We start from the raw sequence: 18787 nt of genomic DNA, 5'->3' as shown, positions 1-18787 counted from the left end.
GACTCTGCTTCATGTGATCTATTTCTTTCCTGTATTGCTCTTTCAAGGAATCCGTCATTTTTATAATCTCCTCTATTTTTTTATCAATATCTTCTTTAGAAGCAGTTAGAAATTCTTTTACTGCAGTGTTTTTTTCAGATTGGGTTTCCTCCCTATATTTCTGTAGTTGATTCTTTATTTCAGATGCTGTGAGTTCTGAGAGTTCTTTTTTTATTTCAGAAAAGAATTGCACTCCAATTTCCTCTATATCTTTCTGCTGTTGCTTGTTTACTATTGATGCTATTAATTTATGCATTTGAGCTGAGCTAGTGTTCTCCGCACTTGTTCTGGGTGGGCACTGGGTTTCCTCTATATGTTTCTGCATTTGATTCTTTAGTGCAGATGTTATTAATTCAGGGATTTCTTTTTTTCATTTCCAATCTGAATTCCTGTATACCTTTCTGCAGGTGTTTCTTTATTTCAGAAGCTGTTGGCTCATTGCTTTCAGCTGTGTGATTCCCAATTTGTTCTGTGTTAGTGTCCTCTGCACTTGTTATGGGAGGGCTTGGGTTCTGAGACTGCATTTTGCTCCTTCTCTTTGGCATTTTGTGTAGCACTGTCTTCTAACCTTTGTTGTAGATCTTTGTTGCAGTTATAGCCTTAACACCTACTGAAGTTCAGGTGCAGATCTACAAAGTTTGGATTTATGCAGCTGTGCCTGGCTTGGGTCTGGCTGCTGTGCTCAGCTCCTTCCTGCTGCTACCCTTGGGGTTGAACCTCTTGTGCCCCTCGGGCAAGATATTCTGCTCCTGGACTAGCTGGGTGGTTCTGTCCCCTACACTCTACAGGGATTGCAGCTACAGGGTTTCACCCCAGGTGTGTATGCCAGGCCTGAGCTGAGTCTGGAGGGGACAAGGTGGAATAGGGGGGAGAGGCAGCTCTCCCACACACTCACCGGGCCTGGACTAGGACTGGATCTGGGGGTTCCAGGAACACTACAGAAATTCCTATTCTTTGGGGGAGGGGTACTGCGGAATGATGGGGGGTCGTCCCAAGAGGGTGAAAGAGGGTGTCACCCACACTGCGCCTGGACTGGGACCAATAGGTCACACTGGTACAAGGTAGCCTGAAGCTCTCCCACACACTCACAGGGCCTGGGCTAGGACTAGATCTGGGGGTTCCCGGAATGTGGCAGAAATTCCTACTGGGCAGCTAGGGTAGGGGATGTGCTGTGGAGTGGTGGGTGGCGTTCCAAGGGGGTAGAAGAGGGTCTCACCCATACTGCATCTGGGCTGGGACCAGTAGGTCCAGCCAGTGCAGGGTAGCCGGATGCTCTCCCACACACTCACCGGGCCTGGGCTAGGACTAGGTCTGGGGGTTCCTGGAACGCATTAGAAATTTCTACTCAGGAATGTCCCAAGGGGGTGGAAGAGGTTCTCACCCACGCTGCGCCTGGGCTCTGACCAATAGGTCCCGCTGGCACAGGGTAGCCGGAAGCTCTCCCACACACTCACCAGGCCTGGGCTAGGACTGGGTCTGGGGTTTCCTGGAATGCTGCATAAATTCCTTCTGGGCAGGCGGCATGTGGGAGGTGCTGCGGAATGGTGGGGGGCCTCCCTAGGGGGTGGAAGAGGGTCTCACCCATGCTGCGCCTGGGTTGGGACCAGTAGGTCCCGCCGGTGCAGGGTAGCCAGAAACTCTCCCACACACTCACCGGGCCTGGGCTAGGACTGGGTCTCCATTTCTTTTCTATGTTGGGCATTCATGGTTTTCATCATTTTCCTAAGTTCCTTTTTTTTAAATCTGTATCTGCTGTACAGTCCCTACACCTATCTTTCCTTATAGTTACCATTTGTGTAGTCCTCTGAGAAATTGTTATTTATTTTTTTTTTTAATGTATTTAGTACAGGGTCTACAGAGTCTACAGGGTCTCACTATGTAGATTGGATTTGTGGTAATTTTCCCCATTTTCAGCCTCCCAAACACTGAGATTATAGGCATACGCCACCATGCCCAGCCTAAGTGCATCCCAGGGGTGGGGCTGGCACCGCACACCAAGGATCGAACCCCAGCTGCTATGCTCTGCCTAAGCAGGTGCTTTAATCTGCTGAGCTATCTGGCTGGCCCTGAGAAATTATTTCTGATTTGTTTTTTTTCTATAACCTCATTCATTTACTTTGTCTGAAACCAAATAACTCACCAGCCTACACAGTCTGGGGCACTTGCTGCTGTGTTCCAGCGGTGCATCTTTCTGTGGAGACCTCTGGGGTTGCTTCCACTGTTGCCACTTCAGAGAGTCCAGGTGGGTGGCTTTGGAATTTTCGCTCCTCATCGCCCCTGAGTCTGTCTTGTGAGCTGGAAGTCTACAGCTGCTTCTTGCTGAAGAGGCTTCTTTTCTTTTCTTTTCTTTTCTTTTCTTTCTTTCTTTCTTAATGTATTTGGCACAGGGTCTCACTATGCAGCTCAGACTCACAGTAATCCTCCTGTTTTTGCCTCCCCAGTGCTGGGATTACAGGCATGCACCACCACACACAGTCTCAGTGGCCAGCTTAGCACACCCAGGGGCAGTGCCAGCATGGCATGTGGTGCCAGGGATCGAATCCCGGTCCCTTTGCTTACTTGAGCAAGCGCTTAGTCCACTGAGCTATCTCTCAGGCCCCTCATTTTCTTTTTCTTCTTATTTTCTAGTTTGATTCCAGAGTTAATACTTATAAACTGCTTATTATAAGTGGCTTTATTGCTAGTGTTTAGAACCCCTAGAAAATGACTACATCTCAGAGATGTCTTCCAGGTATGGCTTTCTTGTGTTCTGAGTCTGATGTAAGATCCTACCCCTCCAATTTATTGGGGATGAGAAGTCGCTGCCTATTTGGCCTAGCCCCTGGTTCTTTAGCACTAGTCTATAGTATATTTTATGACCTTCAGACAATCTCAGTATTTACATACCAGATAAGACTTCAGATTAGAACATTTATGTCACTTTGGTTAAAATAATACAATCAGCAATAATAGTGTCAAACAGTTTAGAAAATGACATTGTGGTAACTGTTAATTTGCCACCTTTAATTATATGAATCATATCTTGACTGTATAGTAAAATCTAGAGCAAACCACAAAATTCTATGCGGTTGTTACTTCTTCGATATTGTGATTTTAGCCTCAGGGAGAAGACATCAAAGGGATTGGGGTAAATTGGGGAATGAGAAGAAGAGGAGAAGGCTAGAATTTAGACTGGAGGACAAAGGAAGACCACATGCACTTTGGGAAACTGGTGAAGACAACAGAGGGAAAGAGAAGGAAAAATATAAATAAGAACAGCCTAAAACAAAGAAATAAAAATCCTAGAAATACTGTTACCCTTATTTAAGAACAATCAAGAAAAGAAAAAAAGTGAAGAAAATGAGAAAAAAATGTCCACTTCAAGAGGCTTGTCTCGCTCGCTCTCTCTGGTTTTGGGCCTCCTCGCATCGACATGGCTAAGCGCACCAAGAAGGTCGGCGTTGTCGGTAAATATGGGACTCGCTACGGTGCCTCCCTCCGGAAAATGGTGAAGAAGATTGAAATCAGCCAGCACGCCAAGTACACCTGCTCCTTCTGTGGCAAGACCAAGATGAAGAGGCGGGCCGTGGGGACCTGGCACCGTGGCTCCTGCATGAAGACCGTGGCTGGTGGCGCCTGGACCTACAATACCACTTCGGCGGTCACAGTGAAGTCAGCCATCAGAAGACTGAAGGAATTGAAAGACCAGTAGAAGCTCTTACAATTTGAGACATCTCTAGCCTATAATAAATGGGTTAATTTATGTAAAAAAAAAAAAAAAAAAAAAAAGAGGCTTGTCTCTGCTGTCAGTGGTAGATACAGTGGACAGACAGAACTGAGGTCCCTGCAAGCCAACCATAACTCTGTGACAGCAGAGCGGATAATCCCAGCAGGCCTGCATCCTTACTTGTACTGAACCGCGCTGGTTTCTGGCTGTGAGGCTGGGACCCAACTTGTTCATCCTGCAGCTCCCCGTGATTCCCACCAGGTTGAACTAGGCTCCTTAACCTGCTGCTGACTTGAACTTGGCAGTCTCACCCTGACGCTGCGAGTCGCTATTTGGAACAAGCTGGCTGCTGCTCGGAGTTGCATGCTCAATGTGGCCCTTGCCAAGATGGTGACAGGCCAGTCTCTGTCTCCTGGAGGTTGTCTGAAGCCAAGTAGCTCACCAGCCCATATGGTCTACTGCCTCCACCACGCCGTCCCACTGGTGCTCTTCTCCTGGAGGCTGCCGGGCTGTCATTAGCTGCGTGCATTTGCAGCGTGAGCCTCCCCTCCCATGGAGTGAGCGCAGGCTCAGGGAAAGCCCTACTTGCCGTTGCTGCTTCTCTCATCACTCTCCCCATTGTCTTAGTTCTTATTTTTGGTCTTTGCTGGGTCCCAGGAACCCACGTCTCTCCTCCTTTCTCTTCCTCACTTTGCTATATTCCAGCATCTGAACCCCACATCTTGTGGAGGCTATTGCTTTGCTATTCATCACTACCAAATTCCCAGAAATGCCTCCGTAATCTGTCCTCATCTACACTGGTTCCAAATTTGAATTTCAGCCTTCACATTATATGTCACCCTTCCGCATTTTAAACTGTGAATGGTTTCCCACTAAATTCAAAATACAGTCCACACTCCTTTTCCTTTTTCAGCCTTTTTCTTTTTTTGTCCATTCAACAGCCTTTATAGAATGCAGCCTTTCTATGTTGGCATCTACCTTTCCTCTGGATTGCTCAGCTGATTCTTCTGTGATGGTGGCCCCTGCCTCTGTGCTAATCCCCCACAGTCCTTCTCCAAGAACAGCCCCACACCTCGGATGTCACCTCTTTGAGGCCGTGTCCTTGGGTTTCCCCATCAGTTAATGACTCCTCTTTTTTATGGCCCTAGAGTGGTGTACTTACACACAATTGTGGTTTCTATGACTGTTTACCCTGATCAGGAATTATCCTTTATATATTTGCATCTGTAAATGCCCATCCTTGGCACTGTATTTTTTGCACATAATAGCTGTCCAAGATGTTTCCCTTCTGCTAGCTCACCCTTCACTGCACTCTGATTTTTAGAGCTAAATTAAACTGTAATTCAGTTCAGTTTTTTCTTCTTTTTTTAATGTCTGACCAACACAAACCCCAGTAATGGCAGGAAATGGTCCTGAGTGCACAACCAGATTTAAGGGCCAAGCTGGGGAGTCTTGGCCAAACTGGGACTAATCTTGTTAGGTAACTTGAACAGAACTTTGAAACAAAGATTGTAACAGGTGGAAAGGAAGGAAAGTAGTCATTTCCAAGTTTTGTCCTTTATATATGTTATCTTTTTTCTTTCCTTTTTAATTTTTTAGAGACAGGATCTCCCTGTGGAGTCCAGCCTTGAACTCTCAACCGTCTTCCCTCCATCTCCTGTGCTGTAATTACAGATACGTGTGATCATGCCCAGCTAGAAGTTATCTTTGTAAAAAACGCATTCCTTGTTTTCCAATCATTGAAAAACATGAAAAAACATGCATAATATAAAATTTCCCATCTTTTTCAAAAAATGTACAGTCCTAACTGCTTTTGAATGTATAGTTCAAAAGCATTAAATACTTTGGCATTGTTGTAGAACCATCACCACAGTCCATGCCCAAGACTCGACTTTACTAACTGAGATGTATACTCTTCAGACAGTAAGTCTGTCCATTCCCCAGACTCCTGGGAGAGTTTCCATCTTACTTTTTTGTCTCTTTGAGTTTGACCACTCTCAGTGTGCCGTCTAAGTAGAGTCATACAGGATTTGTGTATTTTGACTGCTTATTTCATTTGGCATAATTCTTTCAAAGTTTGTCCATGCAGTAGTTTGCAGCAGAATATCCTTCCTCTTATAAACTGAGCAATATTCCAGAGTGTGCTTGTGTTGCATTTTGTTTTTCTGTTCCACCTCTGGACACTTGAGTTTATTCCATCACCTGGTCATTGTGAATAATGATACTGTGGGGCCGGGAAGATAGCTCAGTAGAATAAGCACTTGCCTGGCAAGCGCCAGGTCCTGAGTTCAATGCCTGGTAACACACACACACACACTAATAATAATAATAATAATAATAATAATAATAATAATGACACTGTGAATCAAAGTTCAAAAACCTTTTTTCAAGTCCCCATTTTCAGTTTTGGGAGGTTTTATACCAAGAAGTAAAATGGGGCCAGGGAGATAGCTTAGTGGCATAAACACCTGCCTGGCAAGCATGAGGTCCTGAGTTCAATCCCCAGTATCAAAAAAAAAAAAAAAAAAAAAAACCAGAAGTAGAATGAATCACATGTTGTATCTATTTTCAAATTTTTAAGGAACTGCCGTACTGTTTTCAACAATAGCTGTACCATTTTACATTCTATTCAACAAAGCACAAAGCTACCAGTTTTTCTATATCTTCACTAACAATTATTTTTTGTTTCTCAAAAATTTTTAAAAGAGCAGCTAGCTTCATGGGTGTGGAAAGTTATGTCATTGCAGCTTTAATTGAATTTCCCTGTGATCAAGTGACGTCAGCTTTGTTCTGCATGCATGTTGGCCTTTAGCGTATCTTCTTTGCAGGACTGTCCGATTGGGTCCTTTCTGCCAGTCAGGTTGTTTTGTTGTTGTTGAGTTGTGTTCTGCATACATTCTGGATGTTAACCTTTTATCAGAAACATAGTTTGCAGATGTTTTCCCAATAGAAAGGGAAATTTATTATGTTGATTCTGTCCTTTGATTCACAGAAGTTGCTAACTTTAATGAAGTCCATTTTATCTATTTTTACTTGTGTTGTTATTTTTGTCAACAGTGATTTTTTTTTTTTTTAGGCGGAACCGGGGATTAAACTCAGGCCCTTGCGCTTGCCAGGGAAGCGCTTATTCCACTGAGCCATCTCCCCAGTCCCTCTACAGTGATTTCTGAAGAAATTCAGTGTCATGAAACTTTCCTTCTGTGTTACCTTCCAAGAGCTTTAAGGGTTTACCTCTTATATTTAAGCCTTTTATGCATTTTGAGTTAACTTTTGTGTGTGGTAGAAGTAAGGTGCAACTTCATGGGTTGTTCTGACACTTGAATATCTATTTTTCACATCACAATTTTATGGAAAAAATGTCACCTTATTTTATATGTGTGATAATCCTGGGATGTGTTGTCAGTCTCTTATGGATAAGAAAGCTAATGTTGAGAATATCCTCAAGGCAAGCTCTTGGGAAGCTTCGTAGAGAAGAGGCATAAAAGAGCGAAGACCATTTATGGTATAAAGTTAGGAGAAGAGGAGAATGGAGAGAGAGAAAAAGCAAAACAAGACGAGACTGGAATGGAAGCTAGTCTTGCTCAGGCCTTCCCCTTCTGTCCTTTTACTCTCCTTCTCTGTTTGTCTCAAAGTAGCTACTTCAGTTTGCCATCCTTTTGGAGACTGTTTTTAAAGCATTTCCAGTCTGTCCCCGACAAGTGGTGTCAGCTCGGTGTGCTGTCATTCTCTTCCTGCTGCTGTGAGCCAGAGTGGAGCTGTGTTTGTTCCCTCCCCTGGTGCCAGACCCTGCCTTTACGCACCATGGTCCCGTCACCTGCCCTACCTTTCATGTGTGCTGTTTTGAGAGTGGGGACGCACCTTCACCCCTGCTGCTCAACGGCGTGGCCCAGAGCTAGGGGCTGAGTAGGTGACTCACAAAGATGGCTGAACAGTGGCCCCAGCTTTGTTCACCTGTCGGATCACTCTGTACGCAATTTAGTCCTATTGATGGTATTTTCACACTTTCACATTTTCATGCCCTGTAAACCCTGTAATCCTTGTATCATTGCACAGTGGCAGGGAGAACTGGTTTTGTCTTCATTTTTGGATTAAGACACGAAGGCTCAGTAAAGTTACGGGATTTGCCTGAGATCAGAAACCGAGCAGATCAAGATGGGACCTAAACTTAGGTGACAGACTTCAGGCAGCGTATCCATCTATCAAGTGAGGATGATGGCTTATGCTTCCTAGGCGATGGGTGTTAAGACCCATACAGTGTGTGGGAGTGAAGAATACAGCCCCGGACTGGCAGGTCGTGTAGGTGCACGACCCTAGCTGTTAGCATCATCGTACCTGCAGCCAGTGTTCTAACACCTGTCCTAGGTATACTAGGTATACTTGCAGTGCCCTCCTAGTGTCGCCACCTTGCTCTACTGAGAACGTTAGTAGCCACTCCTGCTCTGCGCACAGGTACTGTGCCAAGCAGCCCAGGGGACACCTGCCTGACTCAGGCCTTCAGGGGATGGCTCCTTTGCAGCTTCTCCTGAGGTGCCTGTGTCGGTGAGTTACCTCAGGCGTCGTCTGTGGGCAGCCAGAGGCTAAAGAATAGTCCAGCTAGGAATCCAGCTTAGAACTCTGCCATACTCCATAAAGTATAAGCGTGTAGGTAGGTTCTTCTCCATTCTTCTTTCTGTGGCCTTTCCTGTGTTCTCCACATTTTTTGTGGTAGGTGGATTTAAGATGGTAGGATCACCAAGGTGTGTGGACGCTGATCTGTACTGATGTCTTGTTTGCAATTTGTAGTGGCCCCAGGGCACTTGTGTAAGAATGGCATGTAAATTAAAATCCAAGGAAGGATCTCCTCAGTGTTTCTTAAATTAAGTTTATTATGTGTGATAATTTGTACCTAGAGGCTTTTGTTGTTATTTGTTGTGGTGACTGTGGCAGTCATGAGCCTCGCGCCCAGAAAAGCTTGGCACGTGCCCCATATGTGCATTTGGCAGGGCTCCACAGCGCGCCCTGAATGAATGCTTCAGCCTGTCTGGGCGTGGGGGGAACTGAACGCACGGCGGCGGGTCTCACCCCTGATCCCCAGCGATCCTGAAATAGGAGGACAGCAGGGATTCAGTCCTGCGTGCACCTGTTTTGTTCCAGCATCAGGCCTTAGCCTCTGCACCTGGGAGAGCCAAGTGCTGTGCAGTTCACCACAGAAGCCCCAGACCTGGCGGGGGGCGGGTAAAGGACTGTTGATTGGGGCCCAAATAAGGCAGATGTCACGTGTGGGGCTTGCCATAGGCAGTGCTGCAGGGCGGGCTGGCTATTAATATTTCCCAACAGTTCTGCATTCTGACTCAGCCTAAGAACTGGCTCCTTATGGTGGTAGACGACACTGTTTATCTGTGTTCGTTCCTGTTCAGGCCATTCAAAGAACTTTTGAAAATACTGAAAAAGTTTTCATTTGATGTGTTCTTGAAGCTGTATATAACTAATCCTCATGACAACCTGTTGAGATAAACATAGTAGGTGGTACTTCTCTGTAAGTCTTAGAAGGGTCAAGGGACTTGTGTAGGGCAGGGGAGGGAAAAGAGCAATCAGGCAGAGCACTGAGCTCCAGTTTTGATAAATCCCTATTCCAAGGCCCTCAGATCCTGAGATTTAACATGAAGCAGACTATGTGTCATGAAAGAATTTCAGCTTCAGCTCCTGCACCTACCATGCTCTCGGGAAACTGTGGCTTCAGACCCTGTAAGCTGCAGTCATCTTCTGCGGTCTGAAAGATGTGTTTCGCACAAGGAGCGCAGAAAGAGTTAAAAGACTCTGCTTTACCCCTGCATAGATTTATATGTGCAGTTCAGATGGGCTGGGGAGGTAGCTCAGTGGCTTAAGTCCTGTCTGGCAAGCTCAAGGTTGTGAGTTCGATTCCTGGTACTGCAAAAATGATAATAATAATAATGATAATGGTGATGATGATGCTACTGTGTAGTTCAAATGGGACAATCCTAGTAATTACTCAGAAGGTGGTTATAGGAGTGAAGTGAGCTGATATATGTGAAGTGCTAGATAAAATGCTGGGTACAGAGTAAGTGTTTGCTGTTGTGGTTGTTATGGTAAAGAACTCCCTCCCAGTTTAGAGAAATCCCCACATTTCTTCCTTGTTTCCCCCATGCTTTCTCATTGAAGAACGTCTGCTTTTGCTGTGTGAGTCTGAGAGGGCTTCTGTTGCTTTTCTCATAGGCCAGCCTGGCTCGAGTTTCATTTAACACCAGTGGGGTGTTCAGAAGGGTGTGGCCTCAGTTCAGCAAGTGTTATGTAATGTTCTAGGATCTAGTCCCGCCCTACCCAGAATTGTTTCTAAGTTTACACTTGGAGGAGGTTGCTACTCAGTCTTTTGCAGCGAGGAATGAGGCTGATTTTCTGTCAGTAGATCCACCGCTGGGCAGCTTTGCTTGTCACATGAAATTGTCGTCGGGCACCCTCTACCTGCTTCCTGTCTTGCTGCCTGTCCTAGGACTCTGCCTCCCTGAGCTGCTCGCTGCGCGCCTCTAGGGGCCCACAGCCTCCTGACTGCCTCCCTGAGTCAGGTTGCCTCCTGCTTTCTAAATGTTTGGCCACTCTGTTAACTAATTGCAGCTTCGGCACTTATGGAAAGAATTTACAAGTAAGTTGAGGAAGTGTGAAAGCAGTACAGTAAGCAGGACGGACTCCACCGCGTGGCCGGGACTTGGAATCCAGCAGTGGCTCGAGTGCAACTTTGTTGAACAAATAATCATTTGGGTCATAATACACGTAACTATCCCAGAAGCCCAGTTCAGATGTTACCTGCTTCACTGAGTTGTTCTGGCATCTCAAGTACATTTCCCATCTTCTGTCATCGAGCTTCATGTTCTTCATGTAGCGGGGAAAGAGAAACTGTCTTCTACCGCTGTTACCAATATGGTCCCCACAACTGTTCTCTCAGGATTATCATCTTTATAATTGAACAAGCCGAGCCTTAAGTTTAGGAGAAGCTAAGAATATGCAGTTCTTACAAACTGGACCCAACACGTACTCTCATCTGTTAGGATTTTTCGGTGTCAGAAGCAAGTGTTCAGTGGGTTTTAACTTCTCCCCTAGACTGGAGGCTGCCTGACACTGGTGCCTGTGCTTCCCAGAGCATCGCATAGAGTAAGGGCCTGAAAGTAAATTCCCAATTTTATTCTCCAGAATGACCAATAGTAGAATTTCATATAAAAACAATGTACAGAGAGGAAAAAAATTTAGTGTGGCAACAAATGAAGCATTTTTCCTATATGAAGAGCTCCTTGCAGGGCCTTCTTAATTTTTTTTAATAGGATAGTGGGACATGACTCCCGCCCTCTTGCTGATAGTACCTTCCAGGCTCAAGTGTGTAACTCCTTTCCTGCACCTGGCGTGGCAGCTCTGTCACAGTATGGACTTGAGGACAGGGAGAGTAGAATACTGCATGTCCTCCGTGGCTGAGATTCATTGCTATTAATATCAAGATTTCTATTAATACTCCCATTTTACTGTGAGCTAATTTAAAGCTGCTGTTCTCTAAGCTATTCTTAACCACACATTCTTGGGCCTGGGCCTGGTTCCCATTTACAGGTCATAACTTCCATTTGCAAAATAATAGGATCTCTGCCCCTGTTACTTCTCAGGAGAAGTGTAGATTGTTTTAGAGTTGAGGAGTGGCAGTTCTTTGTTATGCAGGATTGTCCCATGCGTGGCTTGAGGTTAGTATGTTTGCTGAGCCCCTAATTTCTGAAACTCAAGTATTGACTAACCTCTGTGACTGCGGCTTTCTCTTCACCACCTCACACAGCACACATTTTCAAGCCCCCTTGAAAGTAGAAAGTGGAAAGCCATGCCACTGGCTGAAAGGCACCATGACCAGATGCCTGCTTCTGCCACCTTTGATCTCTGCTGGCACGAGTCCTATCCAGGCTGAAACTAAGAAAGAGAATTTTCCCCCTGAACTTCCTGAAGAAGGCACTTGGCACATCTACCCTAGAACTCCTACATTTGTGAGGCACAGAGGCAGATTAAGGATTAGGCTGTTGAGACTGAGTTAGAGTTCTTACTCTCACAAGCCAGGATTGATTGGTAGATGGATTTTTGTTTTTTCAGATAGAGTCTTATTGTGTAGTTTAGGTTAGCCTTAAACTCACTGTGTAGTCCAGGCTGTGCTCAGACTTGCAGTGATCCTCCGGCCTCAGCCTCCCAAGTGCTGGGATTACAGTCTCAAAACAGGTTTTAGTCATAAGATTTTAATCTCTTAAAAATACATGATCCTGAGGGCATTTCACTGACCTTCTCAGACCAAAAAGCTACAACTCTTGTTGCATAGGTCCTGCTTTACCTTGGTCTTAACCATCCAGTAGAAAAGTATGAAGACGAAATATAGGGAATAAAGCCATGCTGTTATGTTGAGCTGTGGGGGACTCAGGTCAATAATTTCTGACATTGCCAGTTAAACAGAAGACCCAATGCTATTATGGGCTACTGGACTCTTTTAGAATATTTTGCTGAGTTTACACACCTATAATATTCAATAACGGAACTTAGAACAAATGGGGTATACTGATGAATGTCCATTTTGTATCTGTGTATTCAAAGTGGTTAGGATAGATATATAGTTGCATTCTCTTAATGAATAGAATGATTTGTTCTAATGGTGTTTGTAAATAGGATCACAAGTCCACTTCTTGTACAGCAATTAACCACTGAGAAGAATATATGCAGTGTATTATTTGTTGAAACTGTACTTCCGATTAGATTTGAAACTGTCTCATTGCTATCTGTTTATGAATAAAACTTTGAAAAAAAAATAAATAAATAAAAAATAAAATATAAAAATAAAAAAATAAATTAAAAAAAAATACATGATCTGGGCATGGTGGTACATACCCCTGGAAGTTGAAGCAAAACAATGGCTAGTTTTAAGGCCAACCTGGGCAATTTAGCAAGACTGTGTCTCCACAGTCAGATAAAAAGAACTCAGAATGTAGCTCAGTATATAACACTTTCCTAGTGTGAGACCCTGTGTTCAATCCCCAGTGCCACCAAAAAAAAAAAAAAAAAGGCAGGGGACAGGCTAAGAGGAGTGACCTAAAGCTGATGGGATCTCCTTTTGGGTGATGAAGACATCCTAGAACTGGTAGTGGGGTTGGTTACACATGCGCTGGTGGACTTTAATGGGGCGTGGCTCACATCTCAGCTTCTCTCCAAATTACTTGAGTCCACTGCTTATAATATTTTCCCCTTGACCACTGAGTTTCTCAAGCCTGAAACTTAAAAATCTTGTACATGCTTGCAGAATCTCCTTATTTCCCCCAATTTCCATTTCTAATGGGTCACTGAGACCTGACTCCTAAGAATTTTCAGATTGCTTTTCTTTTCTTCTCTGCTATACTACCTATCAGTGACTGCCTCGAGGCTCTTTTTCCCTTTAATTATGCTGTTGTGATGAGCTCAGTTTCTGCCTCCAGGCCATCCCACCCTCGTGATTTTACAGAACATTTCCACTTATGTCCATAAATTGGAAGCACAATACACATACAAAAATTGTACAAATGGTAGCATACAGTACTATAGGGGAAACACTCACGTGTCTATCGACCAGTTAAAAAAATTGCTTTAGCAGTCTCTAGCTGGCCCTTTCTAATCCTATTCTTACTGTGCCTTTTTCCTCCATCCAAGTATCATAACTTGTAGGAACCACTTCCTTGCATTTATTTACAGTTTTACCATGTATATGTATTCTTTTCTGTCTTGTTTTTCTGTTTTTATGGTGCGTATTTGTAGTATGTAGTGAATGCACATACCATGGGGATTAGTACATGCATGTAGTACATCTAGATTTTTTTTTGCCCTCTCTGCTCCTGTTGCAGGTAGCCTGAGTTAGATAGAAATATTATAGGCAGTCAGACAGGGTCAGGCCCTTGAAGGAGATAACAAAGACCAAACACCTTACAATTGTGGAAGGGACAGATGCTTCTGCTGTGAGCCAGACCTAAAGACCAAACAAATGCTAACCTCTCTAAAGACTGGCATCCAGGACTGATCATTACTCAGGAAAAATCATTGTCTGAAGGCCGCCAGATAAGGTCCTGTTTTACATTCATGCCTGCTTGATCCGTGACTCACTACCCCGTTTGGCCCTGGGCCTAATCAATTTTATCTGAGCAATGGTGCTTGTAATCCTATTGGTTGACCATAGTTTTGTCCCACCCTACACCCACCTAAGCAAGACCCCTTCTTCTCCACCTTAGCCCCACATGGTTTTGCCCTATAAAAATAACCTGAAAGAGACAGCTTCTTGGGCAACCCGCTCGGGCCCCCCATCTGTCCCTCTCTGACAGAAGCTTTCCTTTTCAATAAAGTTTTACCCTCAACCTCCATTTGTTCCTAAAATTCATTCTTTGGTTTTATTTTATTTATTTATTTTTTTTTTTTTTTTTTGGTGGAACCAAGGATTGAACTCAGGCCCTTGCACTTGCCAGGGAAGCACTTATTCCACTGAGCCATCTCCCCGGCCCCGATTCTTTGGTTTTAGAGAACACGAACTCATCCTGGTCAGGTCAGGAGTTGCTCTCCCTATATCACTCCTTCCATACCTTGGTCCTCTTCCCATTTGCAAAAGCCCTATTTCATTTTTTCTTCCATTCTTTTTGTTTGTTTGGTTTGGTTTTTTGAGACAGGGTCTTGCTATATAGTTCAGATCATTCTTAAATTCACTATGTAGTCCAGGCTGGTCTTGAATTCATGGCAATCCTCCTGCCTCTGCCTCCCAAATGTTGGGATTACACTTGGGCGCCACCATGCCTTGCTCTTCAGTTCTCCTTTTAAGCTCTTTTCTTTTCTCCCTTCTCCCTCCCTCTGACTTGTGTTCCTCCTCCCATTTGAGAAAGATCTCCATTTTTTATTTTTATTATGCTTTTTATTTGTATTTTGGGGAGATTTCTCATATAAGAAAAACCAGGTATATTTAAGTTTGTATAATTATTCACTTAACATTATGATCTTAAGGTGTGTCCGGTCACCTACCTGTGCTTCAAGTGTGTCTTTCTTTATATCAGAGTAGTACTCCATTTTGTGTAAATACTATATTATCTTTATCCAGTCATCTATTGATAGCCTTATAAGCTGTTTCTAAGACTTAGCTGTTATGAATTGTGCTGTTATAAATATAGGTATACATATATCTCTGTAATATGATGTCTTTAACTCTTTCAGGAAGATCCCTAGAAGGAGAAGAGCTGGATCAAATGGAATTTCTAATTTTAATATTCTGAAGAATCTCCATACTGATTCCTGTAGTGATTTACTATTTTATGTTGCCACCAACAGAGTAGCTCTTAAGCAATATTGCTTTTTCTGTTTTTAAACTTTATTGAAGTAGAATGACATTTTGAATCTTGCTTTCTTCTCTCAAGATTGGAAGATTCACTTATTCTTGTAAAAGTCTAGATCCAGTCCTGTTTCGGCCCCTCATGTAGATGGGACAGCCCAATTCCTTGCCGTGGTGGTGTCCTTGGCTTTGGCTCACCCTGCTGTCCAGCTTCACCACGAAGACCTTTCCCCCAACTACATTTCCGTCAGCAGTGTGAAGGACTGTGAGCCATTTTATCTAATCTGGAGCAGCTTTCTTGATGGTCACCGTTCATGCTGATGTGAGCAGTCTGTGTGGTTTTTGGAAAAAAAAAGATGTCATATTTTTATACTGCTGAGCTGTAAAGCAGGACAAATTTGAGGCTTTTCTAGGTAAAGGATACAACTCGAGACTATAATCTTAAGTGAAATAAATCATTCTTGCATGTGGAAAGAAAGAAGAAGAGAAGAGAAGAGCGAAGCAGCAGCTGTGGAATGCTGTCCAGAATAGTTTAGCATTTTTTCTTTCAGTACCAGGGATAGAACTCAGGACCTTACACGTTCAAGGCAGGCGCTTATGCTGCTGAGCTATCTCCCCACCCTATCCTGAGTAGTTTAGACTTGACATGGTTGGATAGGTTCCCAAACTTTTATCATACCACACAGAGAAAATATCTACTGCTGGGCTACAAGTACTGAGTGGCCAGAGGTAACTAGCCCAGGAACTACAGCTTCCCTGAGACCTAAAAGAATGAACACTCTTAATAACTTGGCACATTCTCACTGTTTGAAAAGTACTTCTAGGCAACAAGGAACATGGTAAACAAACTTACCTCGCATCTCTCCAGAGGCGCAAATTATGTGATTCCAATTCTTTATATTCTTGCCGTGTAAGTTGTGCCTTTGCAGAGTGCAGTACACCAAAACAGAGTCGGATCATCACTACAGATCTTACAGACGTTAAAGAGTTAGTTAGCAGTTTCTAGAAACTAGGAGAAGGGAACAGTGAGGAATGCTGCTAATGAGCATAGAGTTGCTTTTGGAAGTAGTGAAAATGTAGAAATAGGCAACGATGAATTATATACTTTAAAGAAGTGAATTTGATGTTATATGAATTATAGCTCACTTTTACTTATTTTTTTTTTTTTTTTTTCGGAAACGGGGATTGAACTGAGGCCGTTGCGCTTGCCATGGAAGCACTTATTCTACTGAGCCATCACCCCAGCCCTATAGCTCACTTTTAAATAGTAGGGCTATGGGAGAATATTATGGATAGTAATAAATTACCTGAATAAATTTGATAATTTATGGATAAAATTATCAAATACATAAATTCTATGAAAGACTTTTATTCTTGAAAGTGACAGCAAAAGAAAGTAAAATTCTAGTCTTCTTTAAAACCTCAATAGTATTCTTTGCCTATTAAAATAATTTAATTCTTATTTTAAAATTCCTACCAAAAACACCAGGCACGGGCCCGCAAGATAGTTCATCAGTCTAAAGTGCCTGCTTAGGCAAAGTGCAGGGACCATGGTTCAATCCCGGCACCACATGCTACACCGGCCCCGCCCCCATGGCAGGCTGAGCTGGCCACCAAAAAAAAAAAAAAACCACCAGGCATGAGTATCTTCTCTAATTATACCCATCCTTTAAGAAAGAAATAATTCCCAAATTGATCTCTACTGATGCAACTATAATAAAAATTGTACCATTTTTTGTATGTAAAAGTTGACAAACTGATTCTAAAATTTGTATAGAAGTGCGAAAAATCTAGACTTGAGGCAACAACAGCAGTAACAAGAAGGTCTCACACAAGCTAATTTCTCCTCGCAGCACTACAGAACAGAGGCGGCATGGTTTTGATGTCGGCACACACACTCCTCCCTTGGCAGCCCCTCCCAGTCCTGCAGCTAGGTCATTATGTGATTGGTCACGAATGAGGAATTATACGTAGTGTGCACGTGATGAGATTCAGAACAAAGAAATGGTCAAAGGCAGCTCCAGTTGGATGACTTTGCTTTTATTTGCCTAACTCTTACATGCCATGTGACCTTACATATAACCACATACAGTTCTATATAGTACAGCCAACAAAAATTTCAGTACTGTATAAGCAGGGTATACTGTACAAAAAGAGACATTGAGGCTCAAGTGCATATTGCTTGTAAGTCTGAACAATATTAAACAAATGGTTTGTTAAACAGGGAATCTGTCTGTACAGAGAAAGCAATCAATTGAATGTCATAGGAGGTGTCAAAATAGACCTGGTCAACCAAATCTCAACAAAAATACAAAGGTAATTTGAATAGGATCTGTCTTTTGAACACATTTCTTTTTTTTTTTTTTTTTTTTTTTTTTTTTTTTTTTTTTTTTTTTTTGCGGAACTGGGGATTGAACTCAGGCCCTTTCATTTGCCAGGAAAGCACTTATTCTACTGAGCTATTTCCCCGGCCCCTCCTGAACACATGTTTCTAACACAGCTGGATATCCCAAAGAAAAATAATAAACCATGAATCATAGACAAACATAAAAGCAAACATGGTAAAAATGTGTAGAAGAAAATAAATCAGAAAAATCCTTTTGACAGTAAGGTAGGCAGAGACTCTAGGGTCAGTGAATCAAAGATGCGAAGGGGATCTGAAGCTAAATAAGGGAGCTAGGAGGGGAGCAGAGGAAGCAAAAGTAAGAAGAATCGAGGCGATGTGTACTGTTCATGTACCAGCTCCCCTAGTGGACGCATTTACTGTGTATTACAAACATATGTAAATAAAAGTAAATGAGAAAAAATAAAAAGAAGCAAGAATTTGAACAGATATATCACAAAAGAAGATAACGAGTCACTGGGCATATGGAAAGTTTCTCAACATCATTAGTCTTTTAGAGATGTAAGTTAAAACCACAATGAGGTACAGTACTTCCCCCAACTCTCTAGAATGGCTATAATGACCAAATCTAGCAGAGGAATTGGAATTCTCATATATGTCTAATGGAAATATAAAAAGAGTGCAGTCACTTGTGGCAATTTCTTATCAAATTAAATATATATGCACTATGTGACCAAGCTGTTTCATACCTAGGTACATAATCAAGAAAAGAAAAGTTTACAGAAAGGCTTACAAGAACATTCGTAATAGCTCCAAGCTGGAAACAACCTCACTGTCCCTTAAAATGTGAATGAATAAATAATAGTACTTCCACAAAATACTACACCAAATAATTTAATAAATTATTGATATATTCAACAGTATAGATAAATCATTAAAACTTACTATAGTGTTTAAAAAGCTAGGCATGAAAGGACACGTTCTGTGTGCTTCCATTTTTGGTGCTCTAGAAAAGACAAATCAGTAATGGGAAGCAGAAGGGCAGCTTCCTGGGGTTGGGAAGAGAAGCGAGGACTGGCCTGGAAAGCAGACAGAGAGGCCTGGAGAGGCGGAGATGTTCTGTGTGGGTTGTGGTGCTGGTTATATGTTCAATACATTTGTCAGAATTCATTCATCTGAACTCTGAAGATGGGATGGATGAATTTTAATATGTATAAACTATATGTCCTGTTTTGTTTAAGGAAGCCAAAAAGGATCAGCTCGAGTGCTAGTCTTCTAGTGTGGTATACTGATTTCCTTTTACAGTTTACACAAAAGCCTTTTCAGCTGCTCACAGAAGGACTGCAGAAGTGTCTCTGTGTGGAAT

At 42.9% G+C, this 18787-nt stretch overlaps 2 protein-coding genes across 3 annotated transcripts in view; both read left to right on the top strand.

The window, feature by feature from the left end:
* Positions 1-18787, top strand: part of Gab2 (GRB2 associated binding protein 2) — a 156897-nt gene that overhangs the window by 40844 nt on the left and 97266 nt on the right. The window lies entirely within an intron of this gene.
* Positions 3440-3731, top strand: LOC101571853 (putative 60S ribosomal protein L37a). Its single transcript, XM_004632539.2, has one exon. It carries the CDS (start codon positions 3452-3454, stop codon positions 3728-3730), a length of 279 nt encoding a protein of 92 aa, XP_004632596.1. The 5' UTR covers positions 3440-3451; the 3' UTR covers position 3731.

Source organism: Octodon degus, unplaced genomic scaffold (genome assembly GCF_000260255.1).
Source record: "Octodon degus isolate 3935 unplaced genomic scaffold, OctDeg1.0 scaffold00049, whole genome shotgun sequence".
Taxonomy (NCBI): Eukaryota; Metazoa; Chordata; class Mammalia; order Rodentia; family Octodontidae; genus Octodon; species Octodon degus.
Note: the sequence above shows the minus strand (reverse complement) of the source record. Positions and strands in the feature narration are given on the sequence as shown.

What these genes read in the sequence shown, in the direction of transcription:
- LOC101571853 (XM_004632539.2), top strand. Translation starts at nt 3,452, where the DNA reads ATGGCTAAGCGCACCAAGAAGGTCGGCGTTGTCGGTAAATATGGGACT.